At 41.6% G+C, this 18,487-nt stretch overlaps 1 protein-coding gene across 6 annotated transcripts in view; it reads right to left on the minus strand.

Moving 5' to 3' along the window:
* Nucleotides 1–9,938: 9,938 nt before the first annotated feature.
* fntb (farnesyltransferase, CAAX box, subunit beta) overlaps nt 9,939–18,487 on the minus strand; it is a 120,461-nt gene continuing 111,912 nt past the window's right edge. For all 6 annotated transcript variants that reach the window (XM_086003558.1, XM_086003559.1, XM_086003561.1 and 3 more), the window contains 4 exons: nt 17,052–17,184; nt 13,404–13,515; nt 12,465–12,579; nt 9,939–11,491 (listed from right to left, as the gene is read on the minus strand). In XM_086003558.1, the coding sequence (XP_085859684.1) occupies nt 11,387–11,491; nt 12,465–12,579; nt 13,404–13,515; nt 17,052–17,184 (465 nt within the window). In that variant the 3' untranslated portion in view covers nt 9,939–11,386. The remainder of the gene's footprint in view (nt 11,492–12,464; nt 12,580–13,403; nt 13,516–17,051; nt 17,185–18,487) is intronic.

Genomic DNA, 18,487 nt, shown 5'->3' on the forward strand with positions numbered 1-18,487 from the left:
ACTCGCACCCGGAAGCTGGCTAATACCATACGCTACGTAAGCTGTCAAAACTTATATACGGCAAAGTTGTACGAACTTACACCATCACGGATGGATAGGGTGAAAGCTGTACAACTTTGCAGGAAAGGACGCAAGGAACACACGCGGCATGGGGTATTTATTTGTTATGCTCTATGTAATGGAAAAATGCAGTACCTTGTTTTGATGTATACCTGAAAAGGGGATATGATTATTGTACCTTTTTCTTTGAGGAAAATGATATTGTTTTGTACACACTAACTTTGTAAGGGTTATTAGTTAGAGTAAACAACGGGGATGACTGACACTTGGTAGGCCTTTGGATTTTCTTACATGTCAATTGACACATCCCAGCTATATCCGGTTGTGTCAAGATGGGGGACTGTAGGGTTTGAAAATCCACAACCACATTTTATTGGAGCCCTCGAAGGGCAAGGTGACCAAAACTGGATTGCCCTATACAGTTTAAAAACCAACATTTTCGGCCAATGCAGTGGTCCCGAAAAGCAGGCTGGGATATCTGAATACAGGGGACTGTGGCTCAGAAGCGAGCCATAGATGTCGGCCAATCGAAACAAAGTGCATTCTCAAAGGCCAATCAGGGGACTGAGTCGGGCCTGAAGCAAGGATATGTGACTCACCCCTAATCGAGCTATGAGTACAGGCCATCATCACCTTAATCAACTCGGGCTAGGGACAATAGTTTTGGGATTACTACAGTTAAGAGGTTGCCCAAAATAATCAAGTCCCAGGACTGACACAATGGGACAACAGACTTGGAGGAGCCGCTGTGCACTCAAAACAATACCCCTGCCCTCACACTTGTAAACACCAATTTAATTGGGCGTGAAGAGGCCGAAATGGAATTGGATATAAAATACAGAACCAAGAGATTATTAAAAAGAGACCAGAAGAAAGAGCAGGAGAGCGAGTTAAGAAGCTGAGGGAGAGACGAGCTGGGGCGAACTACCATCAAAAGAACTCCAACCACGCTGATGAGAAGATCCACCATCAGGCCCCAGACTCAATCGGCATACTGAAAGTTTACTCCGCTACCAGACGGCGCAACATCACCGCAAGAAACCGCACCGTATACCGACTCCCGTCCCGGGGACATCAACAAGAAGACACCAACGACCGAAGTGGCTGTGGAAGACGGCATTCACTCCCGCTATTTCGGGAGCCTTTTCCATCAAGCACAAACCAACCAACAACAGCAACAACCGCACTCAAAGTAGGCTGTGAGTATAATCCAAGGGCCTGCAACTGTCAGTCTAGTCTAGGTAGGAAAGTGGGTTGGTGGGATTGGACTTGGTAAAGTTAAAACAGTGTAAAACATTTTCGTTATGTCCGTTCTCTCCCATATTTTATTTACAGTTATAGAGTGTGTGTGTTTATTACGTTTGTGGTAGAACCAAATAAAATTGGTTGTCACCTGTTTTTTCCAAGGACTACTTGTCTCCGAGTGTCTATTTAAAGTGCATCGTTCTCCATCCAAATTCTGGAGTTTGAACCACATAGGGGCATTAGGGCGCTTCGAACCCGCCAAACAAGGGAACAGCAGGCTAGGGAAAAAGAGAGAGGACTATAGGAGCCCTTGGGCTCAGGAGTACCCCGCAGATTAGGTATAAACTGTGCGTGTCGTCACCGTATTCTAGTCCTCCTCTATAAGCTGTTGTTCTCTATCTCCTTATAGGGTGTTTAGTGACACCCGACCTGCAGGCTAACATAAGCTGCGAGGGTATAAAGGAGACAGAGGCCCAATACATTAACAGGCACTAAAGACCCCTGTAATTGGGCAGAGCAAAACCCCCTACAATACCATTTGCCTTCTTAACCGCCTGCTGCACCTGCATGCTTACCTTCAGCGACTGGTGCACAAGGATACCCAGGTCTCGTTGCACTTCCCCTTCTCCCAATCTATTGCCATTCAGATAATAATCTGCCTTCCTGTTTTTGCCACCAAAGTGGATAACCTCACATTTATCCACGCTATATTGCATCTGCCATGCTTCTGCCCAATCACCCAACCTGTCCAAATCATCCTGGAGTTTCTCGGCATCCTCCTCACAGCACACACGCTCACCCAGCTTTGTGTCGTCTGCAAACTTGGAGATATTACATCTAGTTCCCTTGTCTAGATCATGAATATATATTATGAATAGCTGGGGTCCAAGGACCGATCCCTGTGGTACCCCACTAGTCACTGCCTGCCACTTGGAAAAAGACCCGTTTATTCCAACTCTTTGCTTTCTGTCTGCCAACCAGTTCTCTATCCAAGTCAATACCTTGCCCCCAATCCCATGTGCCTTAACTTTACATGCTAATCTCTTATGCGGGACCTTATCGAAAGCCTTCTGAAAGTCCAAATACACCACATCCACTGGTTCTCCCTTATCTATTTTACCAGTTACATCCTCAAAAAATTCCAGTAGATTAGTCAAGCACGATTTACCTTTTGTAAATCCATGTTGACTTTGTCCGATCCTGTCACTGTTTTCCAAGTGCTCTGCTATTACATCTTTTATAATGGACTCTAGCATTTTCCCCACTACCGATGTCAGGCTTACCGGTCTGTAATTCCCCGTTTTCTCTCTACCACCTTTTTTGAATAGTGGGGTAACATTATCTACCCTCCAATCCATGGGTACTGTTCCAGATTCCATCAAATGTTGGAAGATGACCAGCAATGCATCTACTATTTCTAGGGCCACTTCCTTAAGTACCCTAGGATGTAGATTATCAGGCCCTGGGGATTTATCGGCCTTCAATCCCGTCAATTTCCTTAACACCATTTCCCTACAAATACTGATTTCTTTCAGTTCCTCCCTTTCATCAGACCCTATGTTCCCCGACATCTCTGGGAGGTTATTTGTGTCCTCCTTTGTGAAGACAGAACCAAAATATGTATTTAATTGGTCTGCCATTTCTTTGTTCCCCATTATAAATTCCGCTGATTCTGACTGCAAGGGACCTACGCTTGACTTCACCAATCTTTTTCTCTTCACATATGTATAAAAGCTTTTACAGTCAGCTTTTATGTTCCCTGCAAGCTTACTCTCATATTCTATTTCCCCTTCTTAATTAATCCCTTTGTCCTCCTTTGTTGAATCCTAAACTGCTCCCAATCCTCAGGATTACTGCTTTTTCTGGCCAATTTATATGTCCTCTGCTTGGATCTTATGCTATCCCTAATTTCCCTTGTTAGCCACGGTTGAGTCACCTTTTTTGTTTTATTTTTATGCCAAACTGGGATGAACAAATTCTGTAGTTCATCTATGCGATCTTTGAATGTTTGCCATTGCCTGTCCACAGTCAACCCTTTGAGTGACATTCCCCAATCAATCCTACCCAACTCGCGCCTCAGACCATCATAGTTTCCTTTATTTAAATTCAGGACCCTAGTCTCTGAGTCAACTACTTCATTCTCCATCTTAATGAAGAGTTCTATCACATTATGATCTCTCTGACCCAAGATTGCTAATTAATCCTTTCTCATTACATAATACCCAGTGTAAGATGGCCTGATCTCTGGTTGGTTCCTTGACATATTGGTCCAGGAAACCATCCCGTAAACACTCCAGGAATTCCTCCTCCACAGTATTGTTACTAATTTGGTTAGCCCAATCTATATGTAGATTAAAGTCACCCATGATGACTGCTGTGCCCTTATTGCACGCTTCTTTAATTTCCCTTTTAATGCTCCGCATTACTGTTTGGAGGTCTATATACCACTCCCACTAACGTTTTCTGCCCCTTGGTATTTCTCAGTTCTACCCATACAGATTCCACATCATCAGAGCTAATATCCTTCCTTACAATTGTGTTAATCCCTTCTTTAACCAGCAATGCTACCCCACCTCCTTTTCCTTTTTGCCTATCTTTCCTGAATATTGAATACCCCTGGATGTTGAATTCCCAGCCTTGGCCACCCTGGAGCCATGTTTCCCTAATCCCAAATCATATTCGTTTACCTCTATTTGCGCAGCTAATTCATCCACCTTATTACGAATGCTCCTCGCATTAAGACACAAAGCCTTCAGGCTTTTTTTTTTTATAACGCTCTTAGACCTATTAGAATTATTATTTACTGTGGCCATGTTTGATTTAAACTGTTGATTTCTCTGACTGCCACTTTTGTTTTTCTCCTTCCTATCTTTTGCTTTTATCCTTGTTTCCATTTCCTCTGTCTCTCTGCTCAGGTTCCCAACCCCCTGCCATTTTAGTTTAAACCATCCCCCAGAGCACTAGCAAACACTCCCCCTAGGACATCGGTCCCAGCCCTGCCCAGGTGCAAACCGTCTGGTTTGTACTGGTCCCACCTCCCCCATAACTGGTTCAAATGCCCCAGGAATTTGAATCCCTCCCCCTTGCACCATTCCTCTAGCCACGTATTCATCTGAAATAACAACAGAAAATGCTGGAAAAACTCAGCAGGCCAGGCAACATCCGTGGAGAGAAATTAGAGTCAACGTTTCGGGTCAAAACCCTTTATCAAGACTAAAGAGGCACAGGGAATGAAAGAGATTAAGAGGCCGGGCTGGGAGCATCATCTGAATACAGATATTCATCTGAAATATCGTTCTATTTCTACTCTGACTAGCACGTGGCACTGGTAGCAATCCTGAGATTACTACCTTTGAGGTCCTATTTTTTAATTTACCTCCTAACTCCCTATATTCAGCTTTTAGGACCTCATCCCAGTTTTTTACCTATATCGTTGGTACCTATATGCACCACGACAACTGGCTGTTCACCCTCCCCATCCAAAATGTTCTGCAGCCGCTCTGAGACATCCTTGACCCTTGCACCAGGGAGGCAACACACCATCCTGGAGTCTCGTTTGCGGCCACAGAAACACCTATCTATTCCCCTTACAATAGAATCCCTCATTACTATAGCTCTACCCCTCTTTTTCCTCCCGTCCTGTGCAGCAGAGCCACCCCTGGTGCCAGGAAGTTGGCTGCTGCTGCCTTCCTCTGAGAAGCCATCCCCCCTCAACAGTATTCAAAGTGGTATATCTGTTTGAGAGGGGGATGTCCACAGGGGAACATCAACATTGCTAAAGAATGAGGCATAACTCAAGCCAGATCCAAAGTGTTAAATAATCTCAAGCAAATAAAAAGAATCAATTTTCACAATTGGAAGACCGATAAAGTTTATCCAAAAGAGAACAAAATAATAACTGTCAGCGGTATTTTGCTGATGGAAAAGTGCGAGGTTATCCACTTTGGCAGGAAAATAAAAAAGCAAACTATTCTTTAAATGGAGATTACAAAATGCTACAGTTCAGAGGGACCTGGGGGTCCTTGTGCATGAAACACAAAATGTTAGCATGCAGGTACAGCAAGCAATCAAAAAGGCAAATGGAATGTTGGCCTTTATTTCTAGGGGGTTGGAGTATAAAAGCAGGGAAGTCCTGCTACAACTGTACAGGGTATTGGTGAGACCACACCTTGAGTACTGTGTACAGTTTTGGTCTCCTTATTTAAGGAAGGATATACTTGCATTGGAGGCAGTTCAGGCGATTCACTAGGTTAATTCCAGAGATGGGGGGGTTGACTTATGAGGAAAGGTTGAGCAGGCTGGGCCTATACTCATTGGAATTTAAAAGAATGAGGTGTGATCTTATCGGAATATATAAGATACTGAGCGGGCTCAACAGGGTAGATGCAGCGAGGATGTTTCCCCTCGTGGGGAAATCTAGAACTCAGGGGCAGTCTCAGAATAAAGGGTCGCCCTTTTAGAACTGAGGTGAGGAGGAACTTCTTCTCTCAGAGGGTCATAAATTTGTGGAATTCTCTGCCCCAGAGAGCTGTGGAGGCTGGTCATTAAATACATTTAAAGTGGAGATAGACAAATTTTTGCAAGATAAGGGAATGAAGGGTTAGGGGAGCGGGCGGGGAAGTGGTTTTGAGCCCAAGATCAGCCATGATCTTATTGAATGGTGCAGCAGGCTCGAGGGGCCAAGTGGCCTATTCCTGCTCCTATTTCTTATGTTCTTGACACCTTCAGAGACAGCACTGGCTGGTTTCATAATTTACAGAAACGACCACTGCAATTTTGGGTGTTCATTGTCCAGAGTAATAAATTAAAAAAAAAATTAAAGTGAGTTTGCCCTTGCTCTTGCCCAAGGGGAGAAATGCTCAGTTAGGATGAACAGCAAAATAGAACCTTAGGTTCGAGCATATGGCAGCAACAGGGGTGAGAAAAAGCCTCCAATGTGCATCAGCAAACTCTCACAATCACACGACTTCACAGATGTACATACAATCAATAATGCACAGAAGCAACAAAGGTTTCGATGGCAGTAGAGTGCGTCCAGAAATTTGACATGGCAGAACACAAGAATTATGCTAATCGCAAATAATTGCTGCGCTCACCTGAAAGAGAATCGGCATCTCACAGCAACACAAATTGTGCATCCACCCAAAATACAAGCCACAGCTCCATCTACGGATCAAGTCGAGAGGAAATACGAAGGCTGCCTGTTGGCAGCACCAAAAATAATGGAGGCGCGAAGGGCGAGATTGCTGTTTGTGCGAAGCAAACAACAGAGCGGCGTAAATTGACTGACAAGTTCAGGAGATTTGCAACTCATGCCGTATTTCTTAATCCCCTGAACTTGCTGGCCAATTTACGCATTAATAATGGCGTGCGTCATTAAGATGCCATTATTTTCCCAGCGAGATTTAGTCCAATATTACAACGTTTCCTACATTACAACAGTGACTACACTTCAAAAAGTACTTAAATGGCTGTAAAGCACTTCAGGACGCCCGGAGGTCGTGAAAGGTGCTATATAAATGCGCATCCTTTTTTTTAAATGCATACAAATTATGCTAAACTTGACCTAGGAGCGCTTTATGCTGACACTGGGTTTCAAAAATGGAAACAGCATCTTTCACTCAGAAAATTAAAAAAAAGATAATGCCATCATTTTATGAGTTTACAATTACATGAAAACACTGGACAACATGGATAGAAAACAGTGTCTAAGTAGTCTGAACTGTATTTTTTTCAAAAGTCTGACTGCACCTCTGCTCAAGTCTAAGCATAGAACTGTACCACACAGGAAGCCATTCAAGCCATCACATCTTTGCCAGTTCTTTATTGAAGCAATCCAAAACTAAGTCCACTGTGCTGCTGTCTCTCCATAGCCTCTATCTTTCTCTTCTCTATTTAGTTAATTTTCCCTTAAAAGATGCATTGGCCTCTGCCTCAACCACTCCCTGTGGCAACGCACTGCATGCTTTAACGATCTTCTGTGTAAAGATATTTCTGCTAACTTCTCTCCCCACTGCCAGTGATAATTTAAAAATTGATGATCCCGACCAGAGGAAAGTCTTTCCCTATTCACACAATCAAATTCTTTATCATTTAAAAAACTTCCAAATTAAATCTCTTATTAGCATTCTCTACTTCAGTGGAAATAGTTCTAGTATCTCGAGTCTTTCCTCCTAACTATAGTTTCCCATCCCGGTCATCATCCTGGTGAATTAATGCTGTATGCTCTCAATGCCTTTTTATAAATGAGGCATCCAAAACTGCAACAGTACTCTAACTATGGCCTAAGCAATATTTTGTATAAATTCACCCTTGTTTACTCTTGCACTTTTATTATGCCTGTTTATAAAACCCAAAATCGATGTTCCCGCTGAGGTGTACGGCCGCCCAGTAATCTGAAAGGTCCCGCGCAGGCCACTCACCGGCTTTTACATTGCAAATACTGCGCATGCGCAAGAACTTAAAGGAACCGCGCATTAAAAGAACGAACGCAGCTTACAGGGGACGTTGCAAAATTCTGTTAGCCTTTTTTACAATTCAAATTAGAACAAAAGAAATTCAGGGAACAGGCAAAATATCATTCAATTCCCAACTCAGTTATACCACATCTTTAATATTTGATTTTTCACCTGTGCTGGTGAGCTATCTATTCCAATCCCTTTCCCCCTGTCATTTTATATTCTTCATTTTTAAATGAGGTTATCACCTCTGCCTTAATCACCACTTATGGTAAAGTATTTTCACGTTATAACTTAAGTGGAAACATTTCTTCTAATTTCCTCCTCTCTAGTGATGTTAATGCCAATGTCCATACCAATTCACCAACCAGTGGAAACAAACCAGTGGAAACAAACATTCTCTACTTATCCTCAAGTACTGCATCAAGTACAGGCATTGAACTAAACTCCAGTGCAGGAGGTGCTGAGGGAGTCTGAGGATGCAACCAATGATGCACACGGACTCCTTTTAACATTAGACTGGGTGAAGACAGTTGGAAATGTACATTAGGCACTTGAAGGCATCTGTTTATTCCAAAAAAGTTGTTTATTAAATCTAAAATTTTCAGAGTTTTACTTTTGAGCTGAAAAAGCACCATTTCCTCATTTGGTTTGAAGGCAATTTTTGAGCCAAATTTGGGAAAAAATAAAACATGAAAATCAGGTGGCTGAAGAACTACGGTATAGTTGATGTGACCAAATAAGTGACATCCTATTTTGAAAACATGCTGTATTTTATTCTGCTTTGATTATATTTAAAATTGTGAGTAAATAACTGGAACCATAGCATTTTCAGTATTAAGTTTTCATAAAGGCTTGTTGAGGCAATTGCTTTACTTTGGCAAAATACTGCGGATGCTAGAAATTTGAAATATAAACAGAAAATGCTGGAAATTGCCTTTGTGCATTATAATTGCTGAAAGTTAAAAAAAATCTGTATTTCTGCTTATATTCAATTTAAAAATCAATTACAATACAAGGAAGAATTTTGTCTTATTTATTGAACAAAATAACATTTCTCAAGATAATGAGTTTTACTTTTGTCTGGATTGCCCTGCACATTAGTAATTCTGGCAATAACATTTAATAAGCTTGTTACAACCAGTTCAAGCTGCTGTATTTTTGCTGAAAAAGATTGTACATTCCTGAGCAGGTGTGGTTTTAGAAAAAAGCAGACAGCTTCTCACCCTTAATGGTATGGTTGGTAAAGCCAGTGTTTTATTGAGCCATACAGACTAGGAAGGTCCCAGGTTCCATGCACAGCTTGGGCAGAATTACCTGATCTTATCCAGGGGACACTGCCGAGCAGAGGGAGTGTAGCACGCTTAGTCAATGGGGTCCTGGGCTAGGGAGGAGAAAATCAGTTCTTACTCTTGATCCCCATCCAGTGGTTGTTGCTGTGAATTGTATACGTGTGGGCATCAATAAGGGGAAGACTAGGCACAACTTTGATGGCCATCTTGAATCAAAAAGGATGCCTTACTGTCTCATTCACAAAGCATGAGTTGGGTGTGTACCAGGTGTGCCCGTGGAACCATGCCCAGCATAAGTTAACACTTCAGGATAGGAAGGGAAATCGGAAGGGGAATAAAAACACACTTAAAAAGAAAATAAGTATCTTTGCACTAAGACAAGAGTCAATTTCTATTTAAACATAGCCTGAAATCCACGTCAGATGAGGGCAAGGCGTGAAAAGTTGTATATCTAAATAAAATGTACACACTACATTAATTACCTCAGGATTCCACGACATTTTGTAGCACAGATGTTGCTGTTGTGCTAATGTGGTGATTGCATGTGATTGTCCAATTGCAGTTAATGTTGTTTTAAGAACAAAGCTGGCTCATCCTCTCTGATTCAAGTATCAAGACATAAACCTTTTGTAAACAAGATTAGAAATTCAAAACAAAGGCAACATTTTATTTTATTTTTAAACAACCAAAAAAGGTATAAAAGTTGCACCTTTGTGATCGAACACACAAGTTCACTAGATGGGTTTGGATGAAGGTGGCCAAGGCAAGAAATTTGCTGGTAAATGCTTATTTTAAATAAATCCATTTGTAACTTCACTTGCCATGTTTCAACAGTCTCATTTCTGATCACTTTTTTAAAAAAAACACACATGGAACACATTAATGATTGTTTACAACCTGCTGGAAGTTTAATTTCGATGGCAAGCAAACCAAACATGGCATTGCATTTCTCATAATTTTCAGACAGACTTCAGAGAGCACTTACTCATTTTTAAAATCAACTAACGTTATGGGGATAAAATCATCGTTATGGCCATAGCCAAATATGTAGTTCAATATTTAAACCTGCAATCAAACTGTTGGAAATAAGTTATCTAAAGAAGTTTTAAAAGAGTTTGGTTCAGCAGTTAGTACACCCATCTATCATGGGAGCAGTAGGATCGCAATCACAGACAAAATACAGTGAGGAGGCACCAGGTGAAGGTCAGGCACTTATCTGTTAACATAACTTCACAATCAATCTGTTGTGAAGAGAAGGAATTTTATTCACATCAATACAAATACTGCCAACTATAATTAGAAAAACATAATCCTCACAATGCAAGATCTTTCCATTGGACAACAGAGCATGCTACATACATACAGAGATGATTCCAGTCATGACCCGGCCATAATTGGAGTGTTTTGTATAACCCACTGACTGAGTAATATCTATGTCGCCCAAGTTCTAGTAAACATAACTGGTTTGAAACTTGGGCCGTCGATTGCAATTCTCAGAAACTTGGGCCGTCGATTGCAATTCTCAGAAACGTTGGGACTTCGATGTTTTACAATTTATTGTGTGAAGAGTAGTATGAACAGTGCCAGGTGATACGACCATTCACTCAGCAAGGCTACGGCTCGTCTTTGGCCCACAGATAGTCTCGCGTGCCTTTGTTACTAAACAGGGATAGGGGCCATTCTCACAGCATAAAATACAAAGGCAAAGTTTAAAGAACAAGTTATTACAGTTTACTTTGCCTTCCTCGGACATGATTTTCACATATAAAGGTTCTACGACTGATTATTCTCTCAATTAAACCATCTTAATATTATGCTGTAATTAGCAAAACATACAGCACATTGTTTGACTTAACTCCAGTACATTCTACAGTTTTCTAGTTATTCAGTATGCAACACAAGCCTTTTCTTTGGAAAAAGCGCAAAGAACTGTTCTCAAACAGTGGAAATTAATCCAGACAAAATGAAAAGCTTGAAAAGATTATTTTTATTGCAACTGTGATAAATTACTTCGGAAGCCAGTAAAAAGCACAGTGCTGTATTTACACCAATCCTATTCACTTTTCTGAGAGATCCAGTCATGAAACTAAGAACACATACAGATACCAGTTTCTGCAGCATTCAGGGGCAAGTTGCTGAATGTAGACTGGACTAGTCAGCCACACTATATGCAGTTCCAATGGCTTTTTTTTTTGTTGTTGCAAGAAGCAAATAGCTTCATATTAGTACCTGCTCCATGTTGAATCATTTTACTTTGCAAACCACAATTCTTTGCACTGAGGTTACACAATTAGTATTTGGAAATTTGGTTATTTTGAATGCATAACGAATTTAATTTGAATTACTCTTCATCTGTGGAACTGGCAGCTTGAGGAAGTACATTATAGCTTGTGCTACTTTTTCAGGACCAATGTTGTATACAGGATGGGTTGGTTCCTGTTGAAAAAAATATATTTTACAATATATATTTTCACATCTATTCCATGTATATATAAATAAAACTGCAAGAGAGACTTGATCCAAAATGTATTTGAGCCATCTGTAACCAAAGATGAATTATCTATCTTTTATCCTGCTAACACTGGGAAGTTGCTAACAAGTAGACAAACGTAAATGGGGGAAGAAATCTTAACAGCCAAATTGTTTGGATAACCTGTAAGATTTACAAAAGAAATGTAAACACTTAAAGGACTTTTATCTGAGTGAGATATAGAAAGGAACTAATCATTACTTGCAAAATGAAAACTTAGCAATATTGCAAAGCTGGTGATGGTAACTACAACTCTCATGGGTCCCATGAGAGCATCTACAAAGAAAATAAGTGGCAATTAAACAACAGCCTTGAGCATGGCTATGTGCCATCAGAACCTGGGATCTATAGCCAAGATTATTAAAAAGATGTGGAGGAGGAAAACATTCTCAGTTGAACTATGTGAGAGTTATTGCTGTAAGCTTATTAAGCATGGAGGATTACAGTGGAGGAATTCCTGAGATTTCTACTGCCACTCTGCTTGGCTCTATGACCATTATACAAATTCTGCATAAAATATCTCCTTTTACTGAGTGTTAGTGTTCATCTCAGATACACAACTGTATTGGATGGCTAACTATCAAGAAACACAAACTAACCAAAGGAATTTAGGAAGATTCAGTATGTAGTTAGGCTTTGACAAACGTCCCTCAATGCTAACAATATAAAATAATCTTTATTCGAAGCAAAACCGTTAAATACATCTGCATCACAAATGTTATATTGAAAACTACAGATAGGGGAAAAAAAGATTTGAGCTCGATAGTTCACTATAACTTTCTAATACAATGTACAGGTATTACGTATTTCATGACCATCCTTTCAGGGAGGCTTTATTTACTTGTCTCTCATTTCTTCCATGCAGCAAACATTGCTTACCAGCCGGTTGTTTACATCACCCACAATAACTTTGTGCAGAAGTTCTCCACCACCGAAGTGCTGTGCTACCGAAAGTCCACTTAGACAATAGCAGGTATGGTAAAAATCCCTTGATCTGAGGGGGGAAAATATTTGATGAGGTTCAATACAAGAACACACAAGTATGGAGTAAGATCATTTGGTCCATGAAAGCCAGTATGTCAAATGAACCACATTCAATTTCTGTGTCATGGAGTCTCCTTTAGTCGAATCTATGAGAGAAAAAACTCACGATGATTTTACTATTGCAGCAAACTGCCAGACGACACATGATGTTGATCAATGCTAAGGTCTTGAGATTGTACTGTTCTTTACAATATGAAGCTAACAAGTGATAGAACTGGTTTTCTTTACTGCAGGATTACTCTAAACTGTAGTTATCCTTTTTCTGCAATTCTCCATTGAAATGAAATATTTAATGTACGTTAAATATCTCGGAAGCCAACAAATCCAGCAATCAACCAGAGATGGTGAGCCTGACCAGCATCCAAGAGAGTGTGTTTGTGTTCAAGGGTAGACCCAATTAACTAGCATAGATATTGAAACATTGGCAAAAAAAAAGGCAGATGGGCTTTCTGAAACTGAAAATAATTGGCCACAATTCAGAATTAATGCTGGGGTGCACCTAAAAGTAGCACAGTATGCCACAAAATCTTAAACAGGTCTCCTCTCCCACCAACTAAGTTTTCGGTTTCTCACCCATCCTTTTAGGTCTCCTATGCTACAGTTCATTCCTCAATCATGTTGTCGAGTGGGCACTTTACATGCATGCCTTGACCAGAGCCACTCATTAAACGTGCATCCTCTAATCAGTATTTTACTTCAATAATCAGGACAAACCTCAGCCCTATCAGGTCAAGTGATAAGGTACTGTACAATCAGTGTGAAATTGCCACTCACTTGCCAGGTTTGTCCAGCAGTCCTCCAGTGGAATTCTGGCAGCAGAGAAGGATGTACTCTTGAAGTGCTCCTTGATGGAACATCCAGTGCGTCATACTGAGAGAATCTTTCCCTACAAAAGCATTACAGCAGAGTACAATCAGCACACAAAGCTGGAGTACAAATCTATCCAAAACAAGAAAAAAAGGAATTTGATAAAGAAAAATGTTCCAAGTTTGAGAAGAGCCAAATGTTTTGGAATGAATAAACATACTTGTGTCCATCGAAGTCAGCGCCTTAACATCTATTTGAATTACAAGGTATGTGCAGCACAGTAACTTAAGAGCACTGTCCTTCTGGAATCTAGGCTTGAATCCAGTCTAGAGTAACGGGATGAAATGCTCCTTCCTCTAAAGGATGTAAAAGCTTATTGCACTAAGTTTGTGCAGCTTTGGCCCAATTATTTATGGAAATAAGTGTGAGAAATTGGAATGGAAATATCACATTGCTATAATGGGGAAACCTTCAGGAGGTTAAAGTTCCAGCAGGGCCTTTGGATATCATTAATATGCCTAATGAGGACAGATTACATGTTCATTCTGAGTGATTTAAGTTAAGGAGAGAGGAAAGGTGGAAGACAAAAAAAGTTGCATTCCACAGCACTAATACTCCTGTGAGGAACACAAATCCTCCAGCCCTCACCAAAAGTCAAAACAATAAAACTAGTGGAGCGGGAAATAAAAACAACACATTCAAAAAAAAATTCAGAGTTAAAAACACTGATGCCAACACAACTCAGTTGCTGAAATGAGTTAGTGTTGTTAAATATGGCCATCTCCCACCACTTACTTGTATCCCTCACCATCCACATTCCCCAACCATCTTCCAACTCCACTTCCTTTTGTATCCATCCTTGAAAAAAGCTCTCCCCGGCAGACCCCGACCCCCCAAAAATCATTTACAACTGCATTTGAAAACGCCCAACTGCTTAGCCTTTGGCCTTCCATTCACAATACTTCTACAGCCGTCCATTTACTCAACAACTCCCTCACCTCCACCTTTGGTGGCGTGGTCCCCAGTAAAACCGTTACTCTCTTCCATCTTGGACATGTCCCCTAGTAGGGTCCACCTTCAATCCCTCAAGTACAAGTGGTGCATTCTTGAGTGTACCTGGCAACAACTGGTTCAACCATTCACCACCAGATCTGGCTGGACCACATCAAGCAGTAAATGGGAGCCTCACTCTCTACTTCCAAAACCACCCTCTACACCTTGTTCATCCTGAAAAGCAAAACGATAACCCCAGTTTCTTTTCTCCACTACCAAACGTCTCCTTAAACCTCTCTCCCCTGCCCTTGTGAACTTCTTTATCACCAAGAGTGAAACCAGTCAACTGCCTCTTCTGCATCCCCCCCTTCTCCTTTTGCACCAAAACAAACCTACCCTAATTTCCTGCCCTCGCCCTAATCCTGCATCTTTCTCTAGTTTCGCACCCATCTGTCCTCAAATCCTCTCCAAGCTCATCTACGAGACCAGCTTCCTGCTCCCATCGCTAATTTCCCTTTCCTCTCCATAGTTCAAATGTTTTGTGGCCTCCAAAATCCATGCCCATCTTTCCCGTAACTCCATCTTTGAATCTCTCCAATCAGGTTTCCACCTCTGCCACAGCACCAAAGCGGCCCTAACCAAAGTCACAGATGACACCCTCTGTGATTGTGAATGTGGTTCATTTTTCCTCCTCATCCTTTTCGACTGCTCTGCAGTCATTGACAAAGTCGACCACACCATCCTTGTCCAAGGGCATTCCTCCTTTGTCCAGCGACTACCCTCGCTTGGTTCTATTCTTAGCTATGAAATTGTAGCCAGAGCATCTCCAACAATGGCTTCTTTTCCTGTGCCTGCACCATTACTTTCAGAGTCCACCAAGAAACTATTCTTGCTCCCTCCATTTCCTGATCGACTTGCTTCACTTTGCCAACATCATCCACAGACATGGGGTCAGCGTCCACATGTATGCACACAACACCCAGCTCTGCCTCCCCACCACCTCTCTTGACTCCTCCACTACGTTTGTATTGTCAGACTGCTTGTCCAATATCCAGTCATGGATGAGCCATAATTTCCTCCAGCTGAAAGCTGGTAAGACCAAAGACATAAACCTGGATATTTACTGGGGCGGGTTTCTTAGGCCGGCGGCGGAGTTTCGAATGGGAATCCCGGAAGTCTAGGAAACCCGGCCACCCACTGTAAAACCTACAAAGCAGATTAAATCAGAGGTTGCCAGCCTCATTGACATATTTTAAATGTCAATCCACCTCCTGGGAGCGGGTTGGCTGCCCACCCCTTGTCCCACCTAGGTAACACCCGGAAGTCAGTGGGTTGGAGCCGGCTTCCCAACGCGCTCGGAATTTTTCCCGATTTACCCCCGCACCCGCATCCAATCTTACGAGCTCACCCATGTTAAAATTCCCGCCATAGCGTTTGGCTCCCACCACAAGCTGTGTACCCATGCCAACAATCCCATCCAGCTCCCCAGCCTGAACCAGAATGTTCACAATCTTGGGGCTCTATCAGACCCTGAGCCGAGTTCCCAATTTCAAATCCCCTCTATTGCAAACACAGCCTACATCCACTTCCGTAACACTGTTTGCCTCCACCCTAGCCTCAGCCCATCTGCGACTAAAACCTTCATCCTTACCTCTGCCACCTCCAGACTTGACTATTCCAATGCTTTCCTGGTCAGTCTCCCATCCTCCACTCTCCATAAACCTCAGCTCATCCAAAACTCCACTGCCCATATCCTATCACATACCAAGTCCCACTCAACCGTCATCCCTGTCCTCGCTGACATCCACGAGTCCTGGTCTCCCCAATGCCTCAAATTTTAAGTTCATATCCTCTTTTTTTTAAGCCCTTCACGGCCTTGCCTCTACAATTTCTGTAATCTCCTTGAAGCCAACAATTCCCTCACCACCCCCCCACCACCTCACAACTCTTGTAAATCACCCTCTCCCTTTGCCCCACATTGATGGCCTTCAATTGCCCAAGCCCCATTCTCTGGGATTTCCGAGCTAAACCCCTCCACCTTCAAGACCCTCATTAAAACCCACCTCTTTGACCAAGCTTTTGATTACCCCTTATCTCCTTCTTTGGCTTGCCATTCATTTATCCAAACGCTTCTGTGAAGCACCTTGGGACTTTTCTTTAATATTAAAAGTGCTATATAAATGCAAGTTTTGTTGTTTCACTTACAATGTCTTAGGAGTGAATTAAATTACTGGTCAATTTAAATACATCTCTTAACAGGTGTGTTCAGTTCACAATTCTACTTCCAGCAAGTATCAAACCTTGGATTTGAATCAAGTTTGTGCTTAACTCAGTGGACAAAAAGCAATGCTAAAACCTAAGTATATACATGGTAAAACTGCTGTTCTTCCAGATGACCGATAGAGTGAACCATAGAACACTGCCACCAAACATGCAAAAAAAATTACAGCAAGCCTGCTCCGTAATTTCAATAGATAAAGCCCAAGTTCTCTTGACTGATATTTTTGAAAACCAGTATTTTCCCATTGGTCTATTTGTCAATTTGAGTATTAACTGCAGTATATGGAAGTGTGCCATGATAATTAGCATGCAGCAGTATTTACCAGATATTTTTAGACTCACCATCTGCATGTAGTGCACGGTGCAGGAGTGGCAAGAGTCCAGCTTGCCAGAATGAGTAACAACCATCCACCAACTTGTTGCACCGACCTTGAAATCCACCTTCAAACCGCATCTGCCGACTCGTTACCCAGCGCTGTATAAAACAGAATGTCACTGTGTAGAATATCAAATTAGCACTGTTCTCGTCAAATCATTATCCCCAACATTTACCCAATACTGAGTTGTCAGCCCATCCATTATCATCTAACACAAATTTTGGAAGCACATGTACACCTATCCTTCAGTCACAACCTCCTCAGCTCCCTATAAAAGGACAATGTAATCATACATCTTCAACATCACAATGCTGCAAAAATAACCCATTTGTCACAAAATTAGTTCATTCTCATATTGAAATGAAAATTCAGGACAAACTTTGAACCTACCAGCTCTTTCCCCCTCCCTCACAAAAATACACAAAACTACTGCATAGATTAATTGCCTTTATTTATTATTACGTGGCTACGCCTGGACATTATGTACCTCAACTTTGCTGTTTCGCATGGCAATTTACACATTCATTTTTTGGATCTGTAAGTCTGCATGATTCTCTTTTCTCATTTATTAGCCCATCTGTATATGTTACCAATCACACTGCATTCATAATCAACAACAGCAACTTGCATTTAAACTAACCAAATTAGAGAGGACAAAACCCCAGGTCCAATGGATTGCATTCGTCCATATTACAATAATCTCAGGAGGAGATAGCAGAAGCACTATTACATATATATAAAAATTCATTAGGAAAGGGAATAGTGTCAGAGGACTGGCGGACAACTAATGTTATTCCTAAACTTAAAAAGGAAGATAGAACAAGCCCAGGGAACTATAGACCAGTTAGCTTAAAATCAGTGGTCGGATACAGGTACGGCAGCACAGTGGTTATGTTATTGGATTAATGATCCAGAGGCCTGGACTAATGATCCAGAGGCACGAGTTCAAATCCCACCACGGCAGCTGGGGAATTTAAATTCAGTTAGTTAAATAAATCGGAAATAAAAAGCTAGTATCAATAATGGTGACCATGAAACTATCGGATTGTCATAAAAACCCATCTGCTTCACTAATGTCCATCTATATATATAAAAAATGGATGAGTCTGTCTGTGTGTATGTCCGCGGCAAACTCAAAAGTTATAGAGCGTACCTACACATATGTTATATCAAAAGAAAGCTTATGATTATTGGAGTGTCATAGGCGTATTTACTTTTTGGTCAGACAAAAATTGCTCAGACAGTATACAAAAAACGGACAAAATCCGCTCATTAGCGTTGAGTGACGTGATGGTTGACCAATCCTACGGGGGATTCCGCTCATTAGCGTTGAGTGATGTGATGGTTGACCAATTCTACGGGGGAAGCGCGGTGCATCACAGGGGCATTTCATGGCGTGTG

Source organism: Somniosus microcephalus, chromosome 12, assembly GCF_052327205.1.
Source record: "Somniosus microcephalus isolate GS21.2 chromosome 12, FLI_Smic_1.0, whole genome shotgun sequence".
Taxonomy (NCBI): Eukaryota; Metazoa; Chordata; class Chondrichthyes; order Squaliformes; family Somniosidae; genus Somniosus; species Somniosus microcephalus.